The 25,306-nt window shown below is 41.1% G+C and overlaps 1 protein-coding gene and 1 pseudogene across 5 annotated transcripts in view; one reads left to right on the top strand and one right to left on the bottom strand.

Moving 5' to 3' along the window:
- The window catches only part of ASAP2 (ArfGAP with SH3 domain, ankyrin repeat and PH domain 2), a 217,701-nt gene that overhangs the window by 55,558 nt on the left and 136,837 nt on the right, over positions 1 to 25,306 (bottom strand). For all 5 annotated transcript variants that reach the window (XM_037812568.1, XM_037812566.1, XM_037812569.1 and 2 more), the window contains 3 exons: positions 9,536 to 9,639; positions 9,370 to 9,439; positions 925 to 1,012 (listed from right to left, as the gene is read on the bottom strand). In XM_037812568.1, coding sequence (XP_037668496.1) covers positions 925 to 1,012; positions 9,370 to 9,439; positions 9,536 to 9,639 — 262 coding nt within the window. The remainder of the gene's footprint in view (positions 1 to 924; positions 1,013 to 9,369; positions 9,440 to 9,535; positions 9,640 to 25,306) is intronic.
- On the top strand, positions 1,557 to 2,745 carry LOC119516970 (annotated as a pseudogene).

Genomic DNA, 25,306 nt, shown 5'->3' with positions numbered 1-25,306 from the left:
TCACTTAGCCAAAAGGAGAGGAAGATAATTACCTCACAGATTTGCTGTGAGCATAATAAATTAGTTCCTGGCCCTCAATAATACAATTCAACACAGATTTTTAAAGGCAGCTACTTCATGCTCAGGGGTACTAAGATGAGCAAGACAGGACTCATCTTCCTAAATGTAGTTCAGTATTTTCTCTATAAATAGAACTCCTGTGCCCAAATTCCTCGTGACTATCTTTTCAAAAGGGAATCTAGCCCCCTTCCTTCACCCAAAAATGTAACCCTGCCACATATCTCTGCCAAGAACAACAGGGTTACCTTATTTTCTTTAAGAGACCACTGGTCCTTTCCTTTTTCTTAGGGGGTACTGGGTAAGTATGCACCGCAAGAGATGGTTTCATACTGATAGTTCTATGTATGCCACAAAAAAAGAAAAAATACAGAAGGAGAAAACCAATTTTGTGGTGGGGTACACAAAACAATTTCAAAAAATACATGTTTCAAGGGCTACACTGTACAGACCTTATCACTTCAGTTTTAGAGCATTTCTAACAACACCCAAATAATCGAAGCTTTTGAGAATTGTGCACCCCCTTTTATTATTGACAGCACATGAGATTTCAGGCTTGAGGGTTCATCTAGCATAATCTCCTCGTTTATGATGGGGAGACTGAGGCTAGGGGAGCTGAGACGATGTATCCAGGTTTGTAGAGCAATGAGCGGCAGGGCCAGTCCTCAAAGTCAAATCTTAAACTGGAGAGACTGGCAAGCAAACAGCTACCAACAGAAACGGAAGGCATACATGCCACTTGAAAAAAGGGCATTTCTCTTCAAAAATCTATTCTTCACAATGCCCTGTTTGGAGTGGACTTGATGCCCTGGAAGAAAGGTTAACACGAGCCCTCCTGCCCCACTGGCATCTTCGAAAGAAACCTACGTGAAATAAGGTCAAAGCACTTCTTCTCCTCGGGGTTGGTCTTCACTTGGCAAGTTAACAGGTTGAGCTTCGCAGGGGGACGGTTAGCCTGTTTAAAAAAAAAAAAAAGGCATGAGCGAGAAAGAATGGAAAATTATACAGGATCATTTCTCATTAAAATATGCCAAGAACAGGCTTTTTTACTAGTTTCTAATTTAGCTTTTGAAGACAAATTTTACTGAGGAAGGCACAACAGAAGCACGTGACAGCACGTCCTTGAAACGCGGCCCTCCCTGCGGGGCGCTTGCTCAGGGGCCCACACAAACTCCCGGACCCGGGGACGCCCGAGACGAAAACGCTCCTCAGCCGGAGCTCCAAGACGACACAGACTGTCTGCAGGGTGACGTGGGGATCAGCCCGAGTTCTGGCGAACTCTTTTCCTGGGTGTAAACAGTAACTTCAGGGAAAGGAATCTCAAAGCACAAAAAATCCAACAAAGTAATTTTCCTTAAGTGATCACAGATACAGACTCATATTTCTGGGATCTAAAAAGTCCTTTAAGTTTCAACAAAACACCGCATTCACATATCTGCCCTCCCCCCACCACGCACACACACAATGTTTCTGAGCAACCACTACATTTTTTGACAGAGATGTGTCAAAAATGGCCATTTAAATTACAGTTCCAAAAAATACCATAATTAGTCCCTAAAAGCAAAGGTCGGGGTAAGAAGATAATTTAATAAAAAAAAATTCTGAATGGCAAAACGTCTCTCAGAAATCTTGGAGAAATCCCCACATATGAATGGGCTTATCTTATCCATCTACCAAGCTGCTAAGAGAAAGATCAAAATCGAAGACAACTTGAAATCATTCTGTTCACCATTTCCATGGCTACCAGCAGTTTCAAGATACCATAAAAGCCAATGCGCAGTGTTAATAACAGGGTGGTATATGGGAATCCTGAATTTTATGCATGATTGTTCTGTAAACCTACAACTTCTCTAATAAAAAATAACAGGGGATCCTGCCCCGCGGGCGGGAGCAGCGCAGCCCGGGCGGGCTCTGGCGCCGGCAGCGGAGCCGAGGGCGGACCGTCCCACTGCCCGGCAGCACGCGGGGGAGCCGCCCGTCCCGCCGCCCCCTGCCCGCCGCCGGCCCCACCCTCCGGGCGGAGGAGGACGGAGCCTGGACGACTCCTTCGTTGAGAAGGACAAGGAGACGGAGGAGGAGGAGGAGCAGCCGGGCGATGGCGGGACCGCGGGTGCGGGGACCTCGCTCCCCGGGGCTCCAGGGCCCTGAAGAAGGGTGAAGGTGAGCGGAAAGACTCTGAGCAGAAAGAGGGTGAACACAGCGGCCTCCGAGTCCGGGCAGCGGAAATAAGTGCAAAGGAAGGAGAGGACGATGGAAGGAGAGAAGATGCAGGCGACAGCTGGGAAGAAGGTGGAGGTGCTAGTGGTGTAGAGAAATCTTCAGGTCCCTGGAATAAAACATCTCTGGTGCAAGCTCCTCCTGCTCCCGGAATTGTTACAGAAACCTCAGAACCACTGATGACCAGAGTGTGTGTAGACCTCCCGGGGCCGGGTTAACCTCAACAAGGAGAACACGAGAACCAGCGGGAACAGACAGCGGCCCGCAGTCCCCTCCCTGCTGCCCCTACCAACCTGTAGAAAGCCGGAGGGACAAAGAAGTGAAGAGCTTTGAAGTAGTAAGTCACAAACATAGGGGAATGGATGAGGTTTCAAAAAGCAGGCCCTTAAACTTCAGCTAGACAACCAGTATGCTTGGCTTGAAAATCAGAAAAGCAGCCACACACAGACATTCAGGAACAGTCGTTCCTAACCCTTCTAAGGTAACTAGACCACAGCCAACCACCATGAACAGCCATTGCTCATCTGATCTCTGCTGGATCTACCGCAACCGATGCAGACTCCTCGGTGTAAGTGATCGGCCCTGTTGTGGATGTTTAAACTGTCACAACTGCTCTTTATGTCTATTGGATTTAGGGGAATTTTCATTGTTATATAAATGTGTGAAACAGATTGTGTGAAATAGATTCAGCATTGTCTTTCATAAGTACTCTGGAAATATAAAAACCAAAAAACAACTCCAGCCAATGGAAAATTCAAAATCTTTTTATGTTCAGATACTGAGCCTTTGTAAGGGTTGACTACCTCAGATTTGCTGCACTCATTGTGTTCAGTCTTGCTGAAAATGGCAGTGCAGGAATTGGACTCCTAGGAAGGTTCCTGTGTCCCCTGACAGGATCTGTCAGCCACTTCTGGGCAATCGTGTTGGCATTATTTGAGGTGGCAGGAAGGATACCTGCCTTCTGATCTGTTTGGGCAAGTAGCTGAGCCAAGGAAAGGTTGAATGATTAAAAGAGACACAGGGATTCTTGGTTAAACTGAAGATTTCATTTGGAACCAAAAATCTTAACAAATAATCTCTTGGACATCGAGCAACATATTTTCCCTGAAAAACAAATCCATAAAACAATTATAAAACAATGGTGATGGACACACACCGTGCGGAGATGTAATCTGTGACGGCAGCGACACGAGGGGGTGTTACATCAGGGAGGTGGAGAAGGAGATCACAGGAAAGAAGCACCTCCTTCCTCATCAATTCTTCCTGAAGTGACCTCAGCTTTCTGCTTACTTTCCATTAGCAAAACCAAGCCACATGGCCCCATCTAGATGTAAAGGAGACTGGGAAATATAGTCCCTACATGGGCAGCCACTTTCCAGAAACAGCTCTACCACTACAAAGGGGAACTTGACATTTCAGTGGCCGTAGCCAACAATGCCACTGAATGAGTGACTTTGTAGAAGTATATCTGGCACAGATGAAGGCCTAGATGAAAACCAATGATTGTTATTGACACCAGGATGAGGGTGGGTGGGTAATCACACAAAGTTTACAGATTATTTAGATTCCTGTCTACCACCCCCACTCTCCATCCCAGGACCTCCATTTGGGAACTCTCTAATCTGGAAAAATGTCTGAAAGTTTAGGTGAAATGGCTTGGGACTAGCTTTGGAGTTCAATATCCATCCAACAGCAATGGCCCCAGGCCGGGGATGATTTTAGGCGCCTGCATAGAACATGTTGTTGAGACGCGGGAGCTGTCAGGGTGGAGTCAGCTTCATGTACGTAAACAACAATTTCCATGTGTTAAAAAGACACTGTACAGCTTGGAGAACAGAAGATTGTCAGCTGCTGTTCTGGCCTAACTCCCTGGGAGTGTCTTATGCTAGAATCAGAAGGACTTGTGCAAGAAACATATCTGTAATGATGCTACAGCTAACAATTATTAAACACATACCCTATGGCAAAAAAAAAAAAAAAAAAAAAAAATAACAATAATAGAGGGTATACGGGAACTCTATTTTCTGCATGATTTTTCTGTAAATGTAACTTTTCTAATAAATAAAATTGATACTAAAAAATAAAATTAAAAGCCTGGGTTTGGGATTAACTCAGGTACACATGCAGATGCACATACACCTGGGCATACAGACCCTCACGTATGTACGACCCAGCAGATTTTCTCTACTAATTCTCCCAGGGGGGCAGGGGAGAACAGAGAACTAACTCCTTCAATTTTCCTAAATACCCTTTGAGGTAGAAATGACTCCGATTTTATAAAATAAACCAGCCCAGGGGAAGAGCCTGGACCTGGCATTGTGGGATTGAGAAAGCGTTCCTGACCAAAAGGGAGAAGAGAAATGAAACAAAAGAAAGTTTCAGTGGCTGAAAGATTTCAGATGGAGTAGGGAGGTCATTCTTATACATTATATAGATATCCATTTTTAATTTTTAGTGTATTAGAATAGCTAGAAGGAAATACCTGAAACTGCTGAACTGCAACCCAGTAGCATTGATTTTTGAAAACGATCATCTAACTATACAGCTTACATGGTGTGACTGTGAGATTGCGAAAACCTTGTGGCTCACACTCCCTCTATCCAGTATATGGACAGATAAGTATAAAAAGGGGGGACAAAAAGTAAATGAATAATAGGGGGGAAAAGGAGTATGAGATGTTTTGGGTGTTCTTTTTTACTTTTATTTTTATACTTATTTTTAGTTTTACTTTTTGGAATAATGAAAATTTCAGAAAATTGTGATGAATGCACAACTATATGATGATACTATGAACAATTGATTGTACACTTTGATTGTATGGTATGTGAAAATATCTCAATAAAATTACATTAAAAACAAAAAAGAAAAAGAAACTGACCCAGGTAGACTAAATAATTTGATCAAGGTTACCCAGCCTGGGGGCAGTGAAGCCGGGATTTGAACAAGGCTCCAGAGCCAGGCTCCTAATTCCCACATTCTCATGCCCTCTGCATGAATATCCACAAAAGGTGGAGTTACTTACCTTGATTTTATCTGTAAATATCGTTCAGTACAGCAAAGAATCACAATCAGAACTACCAATCTCTCTCCCTCCCCATCCCCAGTTTGAGTTCTTTTTCCTTCTAGCACGGGGATAGTTCATTTGCTACTGTGACAACCACCACCAAAGACAGGTTTTTTTTTTTTTTACTTCACAGCCTACAAATACCACAAAATATAGAAAAATACTGAATGCCTTTATCTGAACTAGGAACAATTATAAAGGCATAAATGTGGCTTTGTGTTATAACACGACAACCATAAGAATAGGTCCACATAACATATAAGCTGAGAATCTTAAGCAACATCAGCTATTCTAAAGTGTACATTAATAATTATTTCCTGTTTGTCTACTCATATTAAGCATTAGCTGACAGCAAAGATGTAAGAAAAACTCATGGGAGAAAAACAATGTTTGTTTTTTTTTTTAGAAAAGCTATACATTTACAGAAAAACCATGCAGGAAGGAAAAAATTTTTAAATAGAGAAAATTCTATCCATAAATTCCCTCCCTGATGCTGTTTGGAAAAAAATGGTCTCATTAAATTCAGCTATAGAATAGTTGTCCCTAATTCACCAGATACTAGTGCTCCTCAAGAAACGAATAAGAGAAGCCCTTAATTTAGTAGAAAACTTGGAAGAAAAGATCCTACAGACTGAGTGTTTGCCATGAAGGCATAAGTTATTAGTGGTTCTCCCGTTTTAATCTTTCCATTCCATTTTCTCCTAGTTTGTCAGGACTTGAAAAGAAAGTATGTATTCTTCTTCCCATGTGATTGAAGACATATTTTTCTTAAATTTTAGATTGTGGAAGAAATCAGTAGACACTTCTTCCTACTTTAATTCAGTCCCCACACTTTGGTGATGTGGTAATGCTATGAATTTGGCCAAGAGTTTACTTAATTAGGATTATTTTGTCCCAAGGATCACTTTCTCCCAGTGCCAGAAAACAAAATTAGCCTTAGCTAATAGGGAACACCAAATTAGGCTTTCAGTAAATTAACCCCCGGATGTTATCATTATCCCTCTGCTGGAGGGAGCAACACAACAATTTCGTCTTCCAAAGGCAGCCAGCTTCCTTTGGGGGCTTTTCCTAACAGTGCAAATACACCCTGCGATGCCCTTAAAGACCTGGTTCTCAGCTGCATGCCAGATGCTGCTCTTAGATCCCCATCTACTCAGTCAAGGCTGTCCAAAATTGCTTTTTCTTCCCTGTTGGCAAACTAACACACTCAGGAATATGCTGGCTAAATACATAATCCATGCAAGGAGCCAAATCAAAGCAAAGCCCTGACACACACAAAAAAAAAAGGACAGAGGGAGGGAAAAAAGGCACCTCTCAATTTTCTTTCTTGGTATAGGTTAATTCACATCACTACATGTGAACATCCTGTAGATGCAAGCAGTAAGAGGGGGTTTGCAGGTTTCTGACCTCCAGAGTATACAGGACAACAAACAGGGAAAGGAGAGAAAAGAAGTGCCCAGCCATTGAGAAGAGAGCTGCTGAAATAACCTATTCAACGTCCCGGCAAGGACCACCTGCCAGCCCTCCAGGCCGAAGCTGCCCACAGTGGCTGCTTCCAACACCCCCTGCCCAGGCTGCTAAAGGCAAGATGAGGCCTCAGAGTGGAGAGTCCCTAGAGAGGATTTCTCCTGTAAATGCAAAGCGCTCATTAAATATGCACGATGCACCACAAGCTGAGCTGTCAGCACCCTACTGAAGCTAGTTATAACTGTATTATCTGCCAAAAAAAGTAAAGTAAAGTAAGTTGCCCTATCTTTTAAGAGAAAGTTCAAGCAATGGAAGTGATTGAGAGTTTATGGTGTCGGCAAAGAGTCACCAGTTCCATTTTTATTTTTGTCATGGAAGGAAAATCGCTCATTAGCTTAAGATGAGGCCTTGGGTCTAGAGAAGCACTTTAATGAAGCAAATCTACCAAATATTGCAGAGCTGTAAAATGGCCATGAAATGAAATTTACCCCTATTTTATGACATTATGGCATTGGGGCAGTAAACCTGGACTTAAAAAAAATAACCCAAGAGGAAAACAATTTGAAAGCAAACCTCAGAAACACAGATGTCTACATCAGGAAAGGAATCTGGCCATTATCCCATCCAACGTTCTTAATTTAAAGATGAGTAACTGCTAAATAAATATGCTTTCCTTATAGTCTACAAGACTCATGCGTATATCTATATGGAAAGAACATTATTACATCAGGATCCAAACTGCATGGCTCCATGAGTGATTTGGTGATCTTAAGGCCAGCAAAAGTTGGTTTTTGAAAGAAGCAACAATTTTTATTTGCCTAGTTAGGAGACACACTAAATCCCCTAAGAGATCCCCACAGACTACCCCTGATATGTGCTAGCTCCACTTCCTCTCTCCCTTCCCATTAAGGAATGAGAAAAACTAAAGTGACTCCCCAGTGGAACAGAATCCATGCCACAGTGACACATCCTTCATCAAGGTGCCTGCTCACAACTGCCAAGGGATGTTTCCCTTTTTGTGAGTTTCTGAAAAGGCCACCTGGGCTCCCCACCAGCTCTGTCTTTCAGGAGGAAGGAGTTATCTGCACTATAAAACTCGAGTTTCCCTTCACTACCATCCACTCACAATACCGAGGGTGCTACCATGCAGGCAGCATGGACACCCATCAAAAGTGGGGGGCTCTCTGCCTGGGGAGCTCAAAGGAGCCATCCTGAGACACCTGGGTTCATAGAGAGAAAGAGGTGACTGCTAAGCACGAAGCGGGTCAGATGGCCCATGGGCCTAAAAACCTGTATCCCCAAACTGCAGTAACTGATAGATAGGCAGAACTCTGATAGGGCAGGTTTTAGGATAATGAGCTCAATGTTTCGAGATGATGAAGTTAGAGGTGATCTAATTATTGAGCATGCACAGGTTGATTACATGCTAGCTTTGTCCAGTAAGACAGTTTAGGAATCAGGGAGGGTTAGCTCTGGGCTGACTCAAGTTCCTTCATTAATAAACATTAGGGGCTGTTTTTGTGGATCATAAGACTCTATAAAGTTGTAAAACAGGATAAAGGGGTATAACTGGGGTTTTTATATTCGCAAGATAAAGGTTATATAATTATACAATTATTATCAAAGATCAAGGCAGCTAGGTTACAGTTCAGTCATTTCAGGTATTTCCCTTTGGCTATTTTACAATATACAAGAAGGTAAGAAAAGCATCTATATAATGATTCATTAATCAAAATTATTTGTTAGTCCTTAATTCTCAGTTGCAGCCTCAGTATTCACGTTAACAAAACAGAAAGCAACTCAGCCTTTACACATTTTCAAAAATGTCTACAAGCCTACATGCTTTTCACCAGATCCTGCCACACCAGGGAGGTAATAATACACCTAATGCCACAGTGGTGTGAAGAGTTATGCTTGTTACTGTGATTAAAATTCCCTGGCTTTGAAAGTTAGATTAGTAAATTATTCTATTCTGATTAGATTTTCCATAGGCTCAACACACCATGGCCCACGGCTTGGGTTGGGCTGTTTTCCTCCATGGCTGTGTGTAAACAGGAAGACATAAAAGGGGCTCCATCAACACTAGGCACAGCATGTTTCATTTCTAGAGTAAACTTACAGAAATCTCTGTTCTCTTAAATTTCTGATTCCCAGAGTTCTGACTAATTAAACTCTTTTCCTTAAGGGAAAAGGGAGGTAACAAGAGGAAAGCAGAAAGCTTCTCAAGTGAGATACTAAATTTCCAGAGGCAAAGATCTGTTTTGTGTGTCTGGAAGTCACAGGCTTCTCCATAAAGACAACCTGGCTCATCAGTTATTCAAGGTGATTCTAGGTAGGGGAAGAGAAGGCTGTCTCTGGCTAAAAAAGCGGAAACAGGGTGCAGATCCACCACACCGAGAAGGAACCCAAGCAAGCTTTTCTCAATAGGGAAATGCTTTAAAATGCTTATTTCATACCATAAACATATATAAAACAACTTTTGTCCTCCCACTTAGCTTCCCACCCCCCCATGCCCCCACACACTCGCAATAGCAGAGACCATGACTTAAAAGAGTAATACTTACAGTACCATGGGATATGGTCAGGAAACCATTTTTAACTGAGCATTTCCTTTTCTGCCACACTTTTCGGATTCTTATGGAAAAATGGGAAAAAAAAGTAAGAGTTTAGAAATTTTGGACAAGTGAGATAATGAACCCAACATTTTTCTATTAACATCATCCAACATACCCATCGCTCTTCTTGTAGAGGTTGCCATTCCGTTCAGTTCCGTGTTCTTTGTTTCCCTGAGGCTGGTGTAAGCTATAGGCTGTACTCTGGCGAATTTGTGAATCCTAAAAATGGTCAAGAAGTTATTCATAATCCTGTCCTGATCCCAGTTTTTAAAAAAGCAGTACACAAAGGAAACTTATGCCCTTAAAAAAAAAAAAAATTAAGTAAAGAAATTTCTCCTCAACACACCAGAAAAGAGACATAAAATTCATATCCAGGAACAGAAAAAAATTTTTTTTTAAATCCATGAAACTACACTACAGCAACAGGGAACCCTAAGTTGCACCATGTACTTTAATTAATAGTACAATTATAAAAATGAGCTATCATCAATTGTAACAAATGTTCCACACCAATGCAAGGTATTGGTGGTGGGATGATGTATGGGAATCCAGTATTTTATGCACGATTGGTCTGTAAACCTACAACTTCTCTAATAAAAAAAAAAATCATATCCAGGAACTCCATAAATTCCATAAATGGAACACCATTTATTGGGCTGCAGAAAGAAACGTCAAACATGAGTATCCCACACTTGCCAGAAGAATGAGCCATTAGAATATACAAAACTTTACTTAATTATAAGTCTTAAATTCTTGATATTGGCAAGAAGCTCCTGGTACAGCAAAAGTAGCCATTCCCAAGAATGAAAGTAATGTGATATGGTGAAAAGAGCAAGAGCTTTGAAGCAAAAAACAAACAATAATGTTGCGCTTCTCAATATAGACAAGTTCTGCCTCAGTTTCCTTATCTGCAAAATAGGAAAACAATATCCTATAAGAACAGTATGAACTGAGGAAGATTAGATGTGTAACCAGCTGGCACCTCACAGGTACTGAACAAATACTCACTTCCTAACCCTGTCAAACTCGAGTAGAGAGGGCCGTGGCACTGAACCTAACTGCTTCAGACAGCGACTGCGGAGCCTCATCTACCTGGCAAGCTGAGTCCATCAAAAGTGGGACCCTCCAGCCTATAAACTTCTTGAGGACAAGCGCCATCAGTGAATCCTCAGGGATTAAGTCTAATGCCTGGCATTCAACAGGTGCTCAATTGGTGCTTAACAAATTTAAAGTCCTGAGGAGACCAGACAGAGACTGCCCTTCTAGTGGCTGAAATTCTGGTAGAACGCACAGAGACAAGGGTGAGCAAGACATCAATAGCAGTTTCCATGTCAAACAGGCAAGGACTAGGATCTGCCTGGGCCTGTTCATTAGACTCCCTGCCCCCACCTATCCAGTTCATTTTTAATGGAAGAAGCAGAAACACCATGAAACCAAGTGCCTTGCTGAAGGTAAAAGCTTGTTAAAGCCAGAGCAGAGAGAGTGGAACTCGGTTCCGCCTCCCACGTTGGTGCTCCTTCCGTTACACCACGCTGCCTCACCAGAGCACGTCCTACAAGACCAGAGCCAGTCTCAGCTCCAACAGCAAGTGGCTGGCCATCCTTGAGGACACTGAGAACGTGCCCCCACAATGAAGCAGCCAACATATGAAAATCAATGTGATGTGAACTGAGAATACAGGTACTTAAGGACTGACGAATCAAATGGAGAAAACCACAGAAGAGTTTGGAAGAAGTGAGTTTCAAAGGACATTCAAGGCAAAGGGAAAGCACATATAAGACATGGAGAAGGGAAAGAGAAAACTGGTGGTGAAGTTGGTTGAAATGGAGGGAAAAACAATGTAGCTAAGAGAAAGTGGGTCAGGTTGTGGAAAACATAAATAGGCTGGAGTCAGTTTCATCTTCATTTAAAAGCAACTGCAAGCCACTTGGATTCCTGACAGTTTGAAAAAAAGATCATTCCAAGAGCAAGACAGCAGATGAATCAACCTAAAGAAGAATCTGGAGTCTGGAGAACCAAAGGGGAGGCTGTCTGGGTAATCTGTGCACAAGGCACAAGCCTTACAGTGGGTCAGAGGTGCTCATTCTTCTGGAACCACAGATTCCCTTGGGGGCCATTAACCCTTCTCCTCAGAAATATGCTCATCTACACAAAACTTTCATATGTTACTGCGTGTGGTGATAGACACCCTGAAGCTAAGAACCCCTAGTCCTGGAAGAAAGAAGTGGCAGGCTCCGGTACTGGAGGTGAAATGGTAAAAGCGAATGACACAATTATAGCCAGATGGAGCTAATGGGACAAGAACTCTAGGTGCATCACTGACAAAAACAGGGCTCTGAGAAGGGGCGAGTGTTGTAGGGATAGAAAGGATGGAGACTGAGAGAGACACTTTCATATTTTTCAGATCGATAAATGCTTCTTGTCTGAATGGCCATATTCAAAGTTGGGACATCATGTAGCTGACGGCAAGCATGAACCCTGGAAAATCATCCCACTGTCCTTTAACGTACCTCCTTTATTCTGGATTTGAACTCCCTTAACTGATTTAGTTATCTCTAGGTGTCTTTTTCTACCCTGAGCAAACATCCAGCAACAATGACTTTTTTTAAAAAAAGAACTCCATTAAGATGTAAGTCACATACCACAAAAGTCACCCTTTTAAAGTATACAATTCAGTGGTTTTACTATATTTATAAAGCTCAGCAACTATCACCACAATTTTAAAACATTTTCATCACCCCAGAAAGAAACCTCATATACACTAGTTGTCACTCCCCATTCTCCCCTCTCCCAGTCCTGGCAACCATTAATCCACTTTTTGTCTCTACGGATTTGACTATTCTGGCATTTCACATAAATTGAGTCATACAATACGTAGCCTTTTGTGACTGGCTTCTCAACATAATGTTTTCAAGGTTCACCCATGTGGCAGTATGTGTCATTTATGGTTGAATAATATTCCATCGTATACAGATATGACATTTTCTCTATCCATTCATCAGCTGACGGACACTATTCCATCAGCTATTCATATCCCCTGCCATTTTTAATTGGGTTGTTTTTTTATTGTTGAGTTGTAATAATTCTTTTTTATATTCCATATACTAGACCTTTATCAGATACATGACTTACAAATATTTTCTCCCATGCTGTGGGTCATCTTCACTTTCCTGATGGTGTCCTTTAAAGCACAAACACTTTAAATTTTTATCTAATCCAATTTACCTATTTTTCTCTTTTATCAATTGTACTTTTGGTGTCATATCTAAGAAAGAATTACCTAATCAAAGGTCATAAAGAGTTACCTCTGTTTTCTTCTAAGACTTTCATAGTTATACAGCATGGTATTAGCACAAAGATAGACATACAGACCTATGGAATCAAATTGAGAGCTCAGAAATCAGCTCACAGTTACGGACAACTGATTTTTGACAAGGGTGGCAAGTCCATTCAATGGGGAAAGAACAGTCTCTTCAACAACAGGTGCTGGGAGAACTGGATGTCCATGTGGACCCTTACCTCACATATACAAAAATCAACTCAAAATAAATCATAGACCTAAATATAAAAACCAGAACCATAAGATTCCTAGAAGAAAATATAGATCTTCAGGACCTTGTTTAGGCAGTGGTTTCTTAGACTTTACACTCAGAGTACAAGCAACAGAAGAAAAAAATAGATAAATGGGACCTCCTCAAAATTAAAAATTTTTGTACATCAAAGGTCTTTATCATGAAAGTAAAAAGACAAGCTAATCAATGGGATATTTGGGAGCCACATATCTGATAAGGATTTAATATCCAAAATATACAAAAAAAAATCCTACAACTCAGATATAATAAGACAACCCATTTTAAAAAGACTTGAATGCTATAAGAATGGCCACCATTAAACAATCAGGAAACCACAAATGTTGGACAGGATGTGGAGAAAATGGAACACTTATTCACTGCTGGTAGGAATGTAAAATGATACAGCTGCTGTGAAGACAGTTTGGCGATTCCTCAGAAAACTAAATCTTGAGTTGCCCTATGACCCAGCAATTCTGCTACTCAGTATATACCCAGACGATCTGAAAGCAGTAATACGAACAGACATTTGCACATTGAATTTCATAGCGGCACTGTTCAGAATTGCCAAAAGATGGAAAGAAGCCAAGTGTCCATCAACAGACGAATGGATATACAAAATGCGGTATATAAGTACAATGGAACACTATGCAGCAGTAAGAAGGAATGGGGTCCTGAAATACACAACAACATGGATGAACCTTGAGGACATAATGTTGAGTGAAATAAGCCAGACACAAAAGGACAGATATGGTATAATTCCACTAATATGAACCACCCAGAAAATGTAAACTTAGAGTCTTAAAATGTAGAATATAGGGGACCTAGAGATAGACAGAAGCTAGAGAAGGGGGAGAAGTTACCTAATATGTACAGATTTGTTAGCGAGGTTGACCTTAAATGTTTGGGAATGGAGAGAGGCGATGCTAGTTCATTAACGGGATTGTAAGTAATAGTTCCTACTGAAGGTGAATTATGATGGAAAGGTGTTGTCTAAAGCCATAATCTCACCAATTGATACTACAAATATAAATAAGTTCTTACATGAATTACTTCTAATATATGACATTTGCACAAAGTTAGTAATAGAGTGGTATATGGGAGAAATTACCAGTTGAACGCATGGACTATTTAACAGCAATACCTTACTAGTACCACACCAGTACTAGGAGTAAATAATTGGGAAGTGGGGTGCTAGTTTGGATTATTATGTTCCCCAAAATGCCATGTTCTTTGATGCAATCTTGTGAGGGCAGATGTATTAGTGATGATTAGGCTGAAACCTACTGATTCAGTGTTTCCATGGAGATGTAACTCAATCAACTGTGGGCAAGACCTTTCACTGGATAGCTTCCATGGAGGTGTTGCCCCACCCATTCAGGGTGGGTCTTAATTGGGTCACTGGAGGACTTTAAAAAGAGCCACACAGCCCAGTTGCTGGAACAGCTAAGAGTGACATTTTGGAGAGCAGCTGGGAGCAACTGAGAGTGACATTTTGGAGAAGAGCTGCAGCTGAGAGACACATTTTGAAGATGGCCATTGAAAGAGACACTTTGAGAATGCACAGGAACTGAGAGAGGAGTTGGAACACAACCTGGGATCAGCAGATGCCAGCCACATGCCTTTCTAGCAAACAGACCTTTTCCGGATGCCACTGGCCTTCCTTCAGTGAGGGTATACTTGTTGACGCCATAACTTAAACATTTTTATGGTCTTATCTGTAAGCAAATAAACTCCCTTTATAAAAGCCAATCCATTTCTGGTATTTTGCTTAACAGGCAGCATTAGCAAACCAGAACAGGGGGATAAGGGAAATGTGGAGTTCTGAATTTTCTTTTATGTGTGGCTGTGTATATCTGTTATTTTTCTGTAATGGTGAAGCTAAGTCTACTTATAAACATGTCTTAGAGTCACCACCAGAGAACCTCTTTCGTTACTGAGATGTGGCCTCTCTCTCTTTCTAAGCCAAACTCTGCAAATAAACTCACTATCCTCTTTCCTACGTGAGACATGACTTTCAGGGATGAGCCTGGCCCTAGCATTGTGGGATTGACATGCCTTCTTGACCAAAAGGGGAAAAAGAAATGTAACAAAATAAGTTTTCAGTGGCTAAGAGATTTCAAATAGAGTTGAGAGGTCATTCTGGAGGTTACTCTTATGCAAATGTCAGCCAGATGTTACAAATTGCCATGGCATGCTCCAACCAACGGTATTCCTGAAAACCCTAAAGAAAACCCAGGGCTCTATCTAAGACCCTATAAAAGTTTTATTTATTAAGTTTATTTTCCAAAAACCTAAAACTTCCAGATTGTTCCTATGCCAGATAAGCCCTGAAACTTAGAGGTACCAGTCTTTTCCAGAACATCAAATAGTTGCATTCCCCTACCCCATAATGTCAACAAACCATTTCAACATGAAGAAGTTAGAAAAGTCACTGTCCAAATATCCCCGAAGACTGAGAAAATGATCAAATGAGAGGGAGGAGTTGTAACAGAGAAGTTAGGATTTAATGAATGATTATGACTACTGAATCATTATACAGATTTTTTTTTTTTTAGTTTCTAGTATATTAGAATAGCTAGAAGGAAATACCTGAAATTATGGAATTGTAACACATACTATACTATGCTCTGTAACTACCTGTTAAACTGTATTTTTTCAATTAAATTTAATTTTATTGAAATATATTCATATACCATACAATCATCCATGTTGTACAATCAACTGTTCACAGTACCATCATATAGTTATGCATTCATCCTACAATCTATTTCTGAACATTTTCCTTACCTCGGAAAGAATGAGAATAAGAACAAAATATAAAAGTAAAAAAGAACCTCCAAATCATCCCCCCCATCCCACCCTATTTTTCATTTAGTTTTTGTCCCCATTTTTCTACTCATCCATCCATACACTACATAAAGGGAGTGTGATCCACAAGGTTTTCACAATCACACTGTCACCCCTTGTAATATACATTGTTATACAATTGTCTTCAGGAGTCCCGACTACGGGGTTGGAGTTCGATAGTTTCAGGTACTTACTTCTAGCTATTCCAATACATTAAAACCTAACCGCTGTTATCTATATTGTGCGTAAGAATGCCCACCAGAGTGACCTCTCAACTCCATTTGAAATGTCTCAGCCACTGAAAACTTTATTTCGTTTCATTTCGCATCCCCTTTTTGGTCAAGAAGATATTCTCAATCCCATGATGCCGGATCCAGATTCATCCCCAGGAGTCATATCCTGCGTTGCCAGGGAGATTTACACCCCTGGGAGTCAGGTCCCACATAGAGGGGAGGGCAGTGAGTTCACCTGCCCAGGTGGCTCAGTTAGAGAGAGAGGACCACATCTGAGAAACAGAGGTACTCGGGGGGAGACTCTTACGCACAATTATATGCAAGTTTAGCCTCTCCTTTGCAGTAACGAGCTTCATAAGGACAAGTCCCATGATAAAGGGCTCAACACATCAAACCACCAGTCCTAATGTTTATGACAATATCAGCATCTGTCCAGGTGAGGAAGTCCAACACTTCTGCACTTTCCCCCAGCTCCTCAGGGGGGTCCTGTAAATATATTTGTATTCTCTGCCCAAATTACTTTGGGATGTGTCACTATTTCACTCTAACCTATAGTAACCTACCATATCTCACTTCCTATTCAAAGTTCCATGTAATTGTGGTGTTTGAACAAACCAACTGTAGAGTTACACTGTTTAGAAAATATAGATCCTGCACCAAATAGACATCTCTTCCCTTGGTCTCACATGGAAGTTGAAGCCTGTTAAACTGTATTTTAAAATTTAACACTTTTCTGTATACATGTTATATTTCACAAAAAAAATGTTTACAAAAAAAAAAAGTGAAGATATACACATGGCCAAAAAAGACATGAAAAGTTGCTTAACATCATCACTAGCTATTAAGGAAATGCAAATTAAAACCACAATGAGATACCATGTCACACCCACAAGAATGGCTACTATTAAAAAAACAGAAAATTACAAGCGTTGGAAAGGATGTGGAGAAACAGGAACACTTATTCATTGCTGGTAGGAACGTAAAACGGTGCAGCCACTGTGGAAGACAATTTGACAGTTCCTCAGAAAGTTAATATAGAATTACCATATGACCCGGCAACCCTACTTCTAGATACATATCCAAAAGAACTGAAAGCAGGAACTTGAACTGTTATTTGCACACAGGTGTTCATAGTGACATTATTCACAATTGACAAAAGATGGAAGCAACTCAAAAGAGTCCATCAACTGATGAATGGATACATAAAATGTGGTATATACATATAATGGAATATTATTCAGCATTAAAAAGGAATGAAGTTCTGATACAAGAAGCAACGCTGGTGAACTTGAAGGCATCATGTTGACAAATAAGCCAGACAGAAAAGGACAAATATCATATGATCTCACTGATATGAAACAATTAGAATAAGCAAACGCAAAAGAGTCAGAATGTATAATCCAGGTTACCAGGGGATGGGGTGAATGTGGGGAATGAGGAGTTAATGCTTAAATTGTAGAGTTTGTATTTGGATTGATCATAAAGTTTTGGCAATGGATGGTGGTGATGGTAGCACAATATTGTGAATGTAATTAACAGCACCGAATTATATATGTGAATGTGGTTAAAAGGGGAATTTCTGGGTTGTATATATGTTACTAGAATAGGAATTTTTTTTTAAAGTTTTATAGTTTCAGCTCTTACATGTAGGTCTTTGATCTATTTTCAGTTAATTTTTGTATATGGTGTGAAGTAGGGGTCCAGCTTCATTCTTTTGCTCAGGTCTGTCCACTTGTCCTAGCACTTTTTGTTGAAAACAATTTTCTTTCCCCATTGACTTGTCTTGGCATTCCTGTTGAAAATCAACTGACCATACACGTAAAGGTTTATTTCTGGACTATCAATTCTATTCCATTGACATATATATGTCTATCCTTATTGTCTTGATTACTATAACTTTGTATTAAGTTTTAAAATCAGGAAGTTTGAGTACTCCAACTTTGTTCCACTTTTTCCAGAGTGTTTTATAGCTATTTTGGATCCCTTGCATTCCTACATGAATTTTAGGATCAACTTATCAATTTCTGCAAAAAGGCAGCAAGGATTTTCATAGGGATTGCATCGAATCTGTAGATCAATTTGGGAGTACTTCCAGTCCATGACTGTGAGATGTCTAGCACTGATTTTTTAAACTCTGCAATACATATGGGACAAATACTAAGAAACAATTTCATCTGAGCAATTAACAATGTACTTAGACATTCCATTATTGAACTCACAACAGACGGTGAGCCTGCTGACTCAAAATGGGGGAAAAGGCCTCCTTCATCCAGTACCCACACCTCGGGACAAACAGGCAAACAGCTCACTCATGGGATGAGGGTGGTTCCCACTTCTACATTCTCTCAAAATGGCACTAGGAATTTAGAGCAAAGATTTAAACACTGCTGTGAATAAATGCAGTGGACTGGAAATGGAGTAAGACACCCTACCTACATGAATCTCTGTGAATGACTAAAAATCAATCTGTCAAAAGACTAAATTGCAGAACCAAGAAATAAGTCTATTGATTGTGGGAAGGAAAAAAAATCCTGCATGAAATGAGTGGTGAAATTGTGTGACAACACTGCTAGAAGTATCCATGCCAAGTATATCAATTTGGACTCTTTACAGGTCTTATGAACAGTTGACAAAGGACACTCATCTTTTCAACAGAATCTGATCCTATGCCAGAAGTTAGAGAAGAAATCACTCTATTTTATTCTTTTCTTTAAACCTGGCATTCTTGACTCAATTTTTAAAAATGCAGGAAAATATGAAACAAAGCAATCACATAAAAATTTTAATGTGTAAATAAGAGGAATATTATTTGTTAACATAAAATTGAACCTGCCTGGGAACTAATTATTTCAGCATCCTCCACATGACTTCCAAGTGACCCAACAAAAGCAGGCTTTCCTCACCTGTATAAAACTCCTGATCAAGGGAAGGGTAGACAAATGAAGTCAGCCTTTCACATGACTTTCAATTTAATGATACACAAGTCAAGGGAAAGGGGGCTCTCTTTCTGGGGAGAAGAATAATCAACATAAAGAGAGGCAACTGGCTGGGGCACCCCACAGTGCCCTGCCTCTTTGAGACTCTCCAACATACTCTACTTTCCCTGAGAGAGAAAAGGACAATCTAAGACTTGACTGAGGTGGCTTCACCATGTGGAGACTGTTTGCATATTTGAAGCATGTGTGTTACATGGGCATTTACAGCACTTCAGAAGGTCCCCATAAATAGCCATATATCCACTATTCTGGTGCATCCATACAAGGTCTCAGATCCCAGGCTCCATCCAGGATCCTAATTTCTGTGTGGGCTAATGAAGCATCAGCATTTGGCCTCTGCCAAGACAGAAACAGTCCTAAGGTGCAGGAGCTTTAATATCTGTCATTTTTAGGAAGGGGGGAAAGGGTGATGTTGTTTACATTAAGTATCCCGTATGCAGGTTTACTCGTAACATCCCAAATATCCCCACGCTATCTCAGACTCTCAGTATCATGGACGCCAGAATCTCCATCCATCCACTGTGCCAAGCTACCAGTCAGAATTCTTCTGGACCAGCCTCTGGACACTGCAGTTAGGTGAGCCCTCACCATTTTCATGTGGTTGTAGGAACCAATGGAGAAAAAGACATGTGATCTCTGTCTGTGTGACCGATACATAAGAAACGAAACAAACATAAAAACTTTTATACTTTATCTGTCTTTCTCTCAGAAAGTACGTTTTCAGTCAATTCTTGTGGTCAACAGACTGCCAAGAGGCCATCTCTAGATGCTTTTTCTCTGTTCAGCGAGGGCTATGATATTCAACTCATTCACCATTATCCAAGGTACAATAGGTGTGTCCACTTAACTAGATAGAACCAGGAGCTGAGGCTTTGCTAAGCCAGCGCTGAACCAAGGTCTAAGAGTAGCATTTTCGAACCGAACCTTCTCATTATGACCTAGTCTCCATTATTTCTAGACAATGTTTCAAATAACTCTGTCTGACACAAGATAACAGTCACATAATATAGCTGAAAAGAACAGGCTTGAAATAGAATAGACACCAAGGCCCAGATCCTGACTCTGACACTACTGAACAAGCACCTGCAAGTGCATTTATCTCTCTATCTCAGATGAAAGTTGTAAACGTGGGATAATACTTCCCACCCTGCAAGGCTGTTGCAAGGATTACTGATAATGATTGTGAAGTGCCTGGAAAAACCTGAAAAGTGCTGGCAAGTAGGAAATGTCATGGTCACAGAGAAGTGGAAAATTGCTGGTGCAGGGCTAGGCACAGGGAGGTGGGTGAGACCTGAGTGGACCCAAAGGACCTGGGTCAGGAGCACGGGAAACAGCTCAGAGCTAGGCACAGCAGCTCCTTAAATCACAGTGAGAAAGCAGGCAACAGTGGGAGCCAGAGGACAAGCCAACAGTGGAGGCTCACTGGGCAGAAGGACATACTGGAGACAGCAGCAGCACTAGCCACTACCGCTCAACCACTAAGAATGTAAACTCCACAAGGGTGGGGATTTCATCTCCTATGTTTACTACTGTATCTTCAGCATCTAGAAGCTCAATGTTGAATGAATCAACAAACTAATATTTGTTTATCAGGATAATATGCTAAATACTTTACAGATATTATCTTAGACCTTACAACAATCCTATGAGGTAGGCAAAATCATTCCTGTTTTAGATGAAGAGAACAGGGTACAGAGAGGTCAAGTAACTTGCCTAACATCAAACTGGTAGGAAGACAGTAAAGCCAGGCTCTCTCTCCTCTGCTGGACAGCTACCCAGACAAACTTCCTGTCCTAGTCAGAAGTTGGTGCACCTGTCCCGACCTGCTGAGACTCTAACTCCTAATCATCATCCAAACCCACAGCTCAGGCACCAGTCTCCGGGAAGACATTCCTACACACATCCGCCCACTCCCACAACAGGGAGACACCTCTTCTTGAAGCTGATCTCCTAATATGGTAGCTCTCATCACACTGTACCCTCAATTACTTTTCTGTCCCCACCCCCAGACTGTGAGCCTCTATAGAGGTAAGAACTGTATCTCTTATTCAGTGATTGTGCAGTGTCTGGCCTGGAGGGGCTGCTGAGAAAATGGTAGATGATCATATGAATCAATGAACAAGTCTTCCACTGAGGCAGAAATGAAGGCGAGAGCTTGGCCAGCCAAAATCCTGGCAAAAGAGGCAGGGAAGCGCATACCTGGCCAGAGGCATTCACTCGGTTTCTGACTAAGGTCAGATTTGGGCATGATGAGATATGCAAACCAAGGCTAGAAAAGCCAAAGTCAGAAGAAAATTATGGCCATCACTGACCTCCACTTTTGCATAGTGTTCAACACATCCTACTAGACAGGGACACTTAAAAGGGTTTGGGAAGCAAAGCTGAAAAAGAAGACCACACCTGAGATCTCAGAGGAAAAATCACTGCAGTTTCAGCACTTACACCTACCAAGATCATATCCCAGAGCCAGAATCCTCCTACCAGCAGTACAACTCTGGGTTCTCCACATGGAGCAGCAGAGAGCATGCCAAGAATGAGGTTTTGGCACACAATCAGCCAGCACTGCAGTGGTATCTATCCCAGCAGAACTCCACTGAGATGGACACATGTGGGATGAGGAAGAAAGGAGAAGGTAATACTGACAGGAAGAAAGCTCACGCAAACACTGGCAATATTTGTGTCAGCTCTGTAAGAGGAATCTTCCAAAAACGGAATACTATGGTACATATGTGTGTATTTACTGAACAACTCTTTAAACTTTTCTTTAAGCTTGAAAATTTTTATAATAAAACGATAGAAAAATCAAACAGTAGTATCCTTTTTACAGAAAGCACAAAAATATCAAGAACATAAAATGCATGGATGTCAGTAACTCAGAGGTGTGAGGGTGACACAGTCTCTATACCAAAGCGTAGCCACAGGATAACAAGGAAAAGCAGCTGAAAGTCACCATACTGTCATGCCCACATTTTTCATTTATACCAAATGATTGCTGTTTGAGATCTATGGAAGGAAATGAGGAGCAGTGGCTGCTACCAACCATCAACTTCCTTGGGCTACATTACCTATTTTTTAAATGACCTGTAATTATATAGTCGGAATTTTTATATCACTGAATAAAAACTATTAACAACTTCAGTTTTCTAAGTCACAGAAAAGAATCTAACCAAAGGAAATGAAAGTCTAAACAACAATGTCCAAATATTCAGTTCTCTTTATAATTGTGGGGATGTAAGATAAAACACTAATTATAATCCCAATCACAAAAATTATTTTAAAATATTAAAATTTAACAAACACTTTTGCTTATTACTTGCAACTGTATATACAGACTGTCTAATTTGTAGAATACCAACATCAAAAATGTCTAGTTTATAGAATACTATCATCAAAAAGCAATGCAGGAGAACCTAAGATGGCAGCTACGTGAGACAGGGCAAAAAAACACCTCCATGAAAAATACTAGATAAAAACCAGAAAGTGACCCAGAACACCACTTCCAGAGTAGCACCAGCCAGCCAAAGTCTGCTGAATCTACAGGGACCGTGCATTTGGTGAAACCAGGAGTCTGTGTTCTGAAACAAGCGAGTCGGCTGAAAGTCCCTCACCCATGCTGTAGTGTGGGGAAATGGCGGGTTGTCGTTTGGAGATGGACTAGTTCTTTAAAAAAAAAAAAAAAAGCCCGGGAGCAGCTGCAGATACGACGGGAGCGGGCTGGGCTAACGCCTCGGTATCTGGCATGGAGGATACCCCTTCCCACACCCACTGCTGATTGTCTCGGGCCCAGGGGAGCAAAGGGGAGCCAAAAGGAGAAAAAAACGCATGACTTGCAGCCATCTCCCTGGCAGGCGGGGGCACTCCTGCCCGGGGCTCAACCCACAGCACAGAGCCATGCCAAGAAATCCAGTGTGACAGGGAGTCTTTCCCACAGCACCGCATACACGCCACAGTATCTGCCGGGGACAGTGGCCTTTAATACACCCATGGCTGATTGTCCCGGAGCTGTGAGGGCGGAGCTGTGTGGAAAGAGGGAAGTTAATGCGTCCCATTCAGCCATCTTTGAAGGGGGCTGGGAACGCCCCTGCATGGCCCGGCATCCCAGGGCTTCCCTGGGGGCCGGTGCACACTTGTGACATGGCGTGGCCCTCCCTCCCTCAGCAGAGGTCCTGGAAGAGCACAGCAGGGAAGGGGGAATCACTTGGAAATCCCAGGGAACCTACACCAATACCAAAGACTTGTGGGTCAGCGGCAGAGAACAGCCTGAAATCTCCGGGAACACCTGGGAGGTTTGATTATTAAAGCTGCCCTTCCTCCCTAACCGCTCAGACACACACCCCTCACTCAGGGAGGACAGTACCCACAACACACCCAAATTAAGTGCACCAGCTGGACCCCACAAGAATCAGATCCCCACACACCACAAAGTTGGGGAGAACTGACTTGAGGAGAATAGGTGACTCACGAACGCCATCTGCTGGTTTGTTAGAGAAAGTGCATGTCACCAAGCTGCAATTCTGACAAATTAAAGATCAAGTAAAGCAAATGCCAAGAGGCCAAAAACAACAGAAAATCTTAAAGCATCTGATAAAACCAGACGATATGGAGAACCCAAACCCAAACACCCAAATCAAAAGATCAGAAGACACACAGTACTTGGCACAATTAATTAAAGAACTACAGACAGGCAACAAGAGCATGGCACAGGATATAAAGGACATGAAGAAGAGCACGGCACAGGATATAAAAGATATAAAGAAGAACCTAGAAGAGCATAAAGAAGATATTGCAAGACTAAATAAAAAAATAGAAGATCTTATGGAAATTAAAGAAACAGTAGGCCAAATTAAAAAGACTCTGGATACTCATAATACAAGATTAAAGGAAGCTGAACAACAACTCAGCCTCCTTCAGGACCACAGAACAGAAAATGAAAGAACAAAAGAAAGAAGGGGGAAAAAATTAGAAAAAATCGAAACGGATCTCAGGGATACAATAGATAAAATAAAAGGTCCAAATTTAAGACTCATTGGTGTCCCAGAAGGGGAAGAGAAGGGTAAAGGTCTAGAGAGAATATTCAAAGAAATTGTTGGGGAAAACTTCCCAAACCTTCTACACAACATAAAAACACAAAGCATAAATGCCCAGCGAACTCCAAATAGAACAAATCCAAATAAACCCACTCCAAGACATATTCTGATCAGACTCTCAAATATTGAAGAGAAGGAGCAAGTTTTGAAAGCAGCAAGAGAAAAGCAATTCACCAGATACAAAGGAAACAACATAAGACTAAGTTGTGACTACTCAGCGGCCACCATGAAGGCGAGAAAGCAGCGGCACAACATATTTAAAATTCTGAGAGAGAAAAATTTCCAACCAAGAATACTCTATCCAGCAAAACTCTCCTACAAATTTGAGGGAGAGCTTAAATTTTTTCACAGACAAACAAATGCTGAGAGATTTTGCTAATAAAAGACCTGCCCTACTTCAGATACTAAAGAGAGCCCTACCGACAGAGAAACAAAGAAAGGAGAGAGAGAGAGAGAGAATTTTAACAGACATATATAGAATATTACATCCCAGGTCATCAGGACACACATTCTTCTCTAGTGATCAAAGATCTTTCTCCAGAATGGACCGTATGCTAGGACATAAAAACAAGCCTCAATAAAATAAAAAATTAAAAAAATGAATTTGTTCAAAGCACATTCTCTGACCACAATGGAATACAAATAGAAGACAATAACCATCAGAGACTTGGAGAATTCACAAACACCTGCAGGATAAAAATGAGGGGGAGATGAAAACATTCACAGATAACCAAAAGCTGAGGGACTTCATCACCAGTAATCAGTCCTATAAGAAATGCTAAAGGGAGTTGAGCAGGCTGAAAAAGAAGGGACACTAAACAACTGACCGAAACTACGTAAAGAAATAAAGATTTCCAGTAAAGATCACATGGTAAATATAAATACCAATACTACTGTATTTTTGACTTATAACTCCACTATTTACTTCCTACAGGATCTAAAATACATAAACTTAATGATAAATCAGTGGTTTTGGACTCAATGTAAAATATGTAATTTTTGACAAGAACTACATAAAGGTGGGGGAATGATGGAGTATAGGAACATAGTTTATGTGTCATATTGAAGTTAAGTTGGTATCAAAGAAAAACAATATTGTTATAGATTAAAGATGTTAAATTTAAGCCCCACAGTAAACACAAAGAAAGTAT

The sequence above is a fragment of the Choloepus didactylus genome, chromosome 20 (assembly GCF_015220235.1).
Source record: "Choloepus didactylus isolate mChoDid1 chromosome 20, mChoDid1.pri, whole genome shotgun sequence".
Lineage (NCBI taxonomy): Eukaryota > Metazoa > Chordata > Mammalia > Pilosa > Megalonychidae > Choloepus > Choloepus didactylus.
The sequence above is the reverse complement of the archived record's forward strand: the minus strand, read 5'-3'. Positions and strand labels throughout refer to the sequence as shown.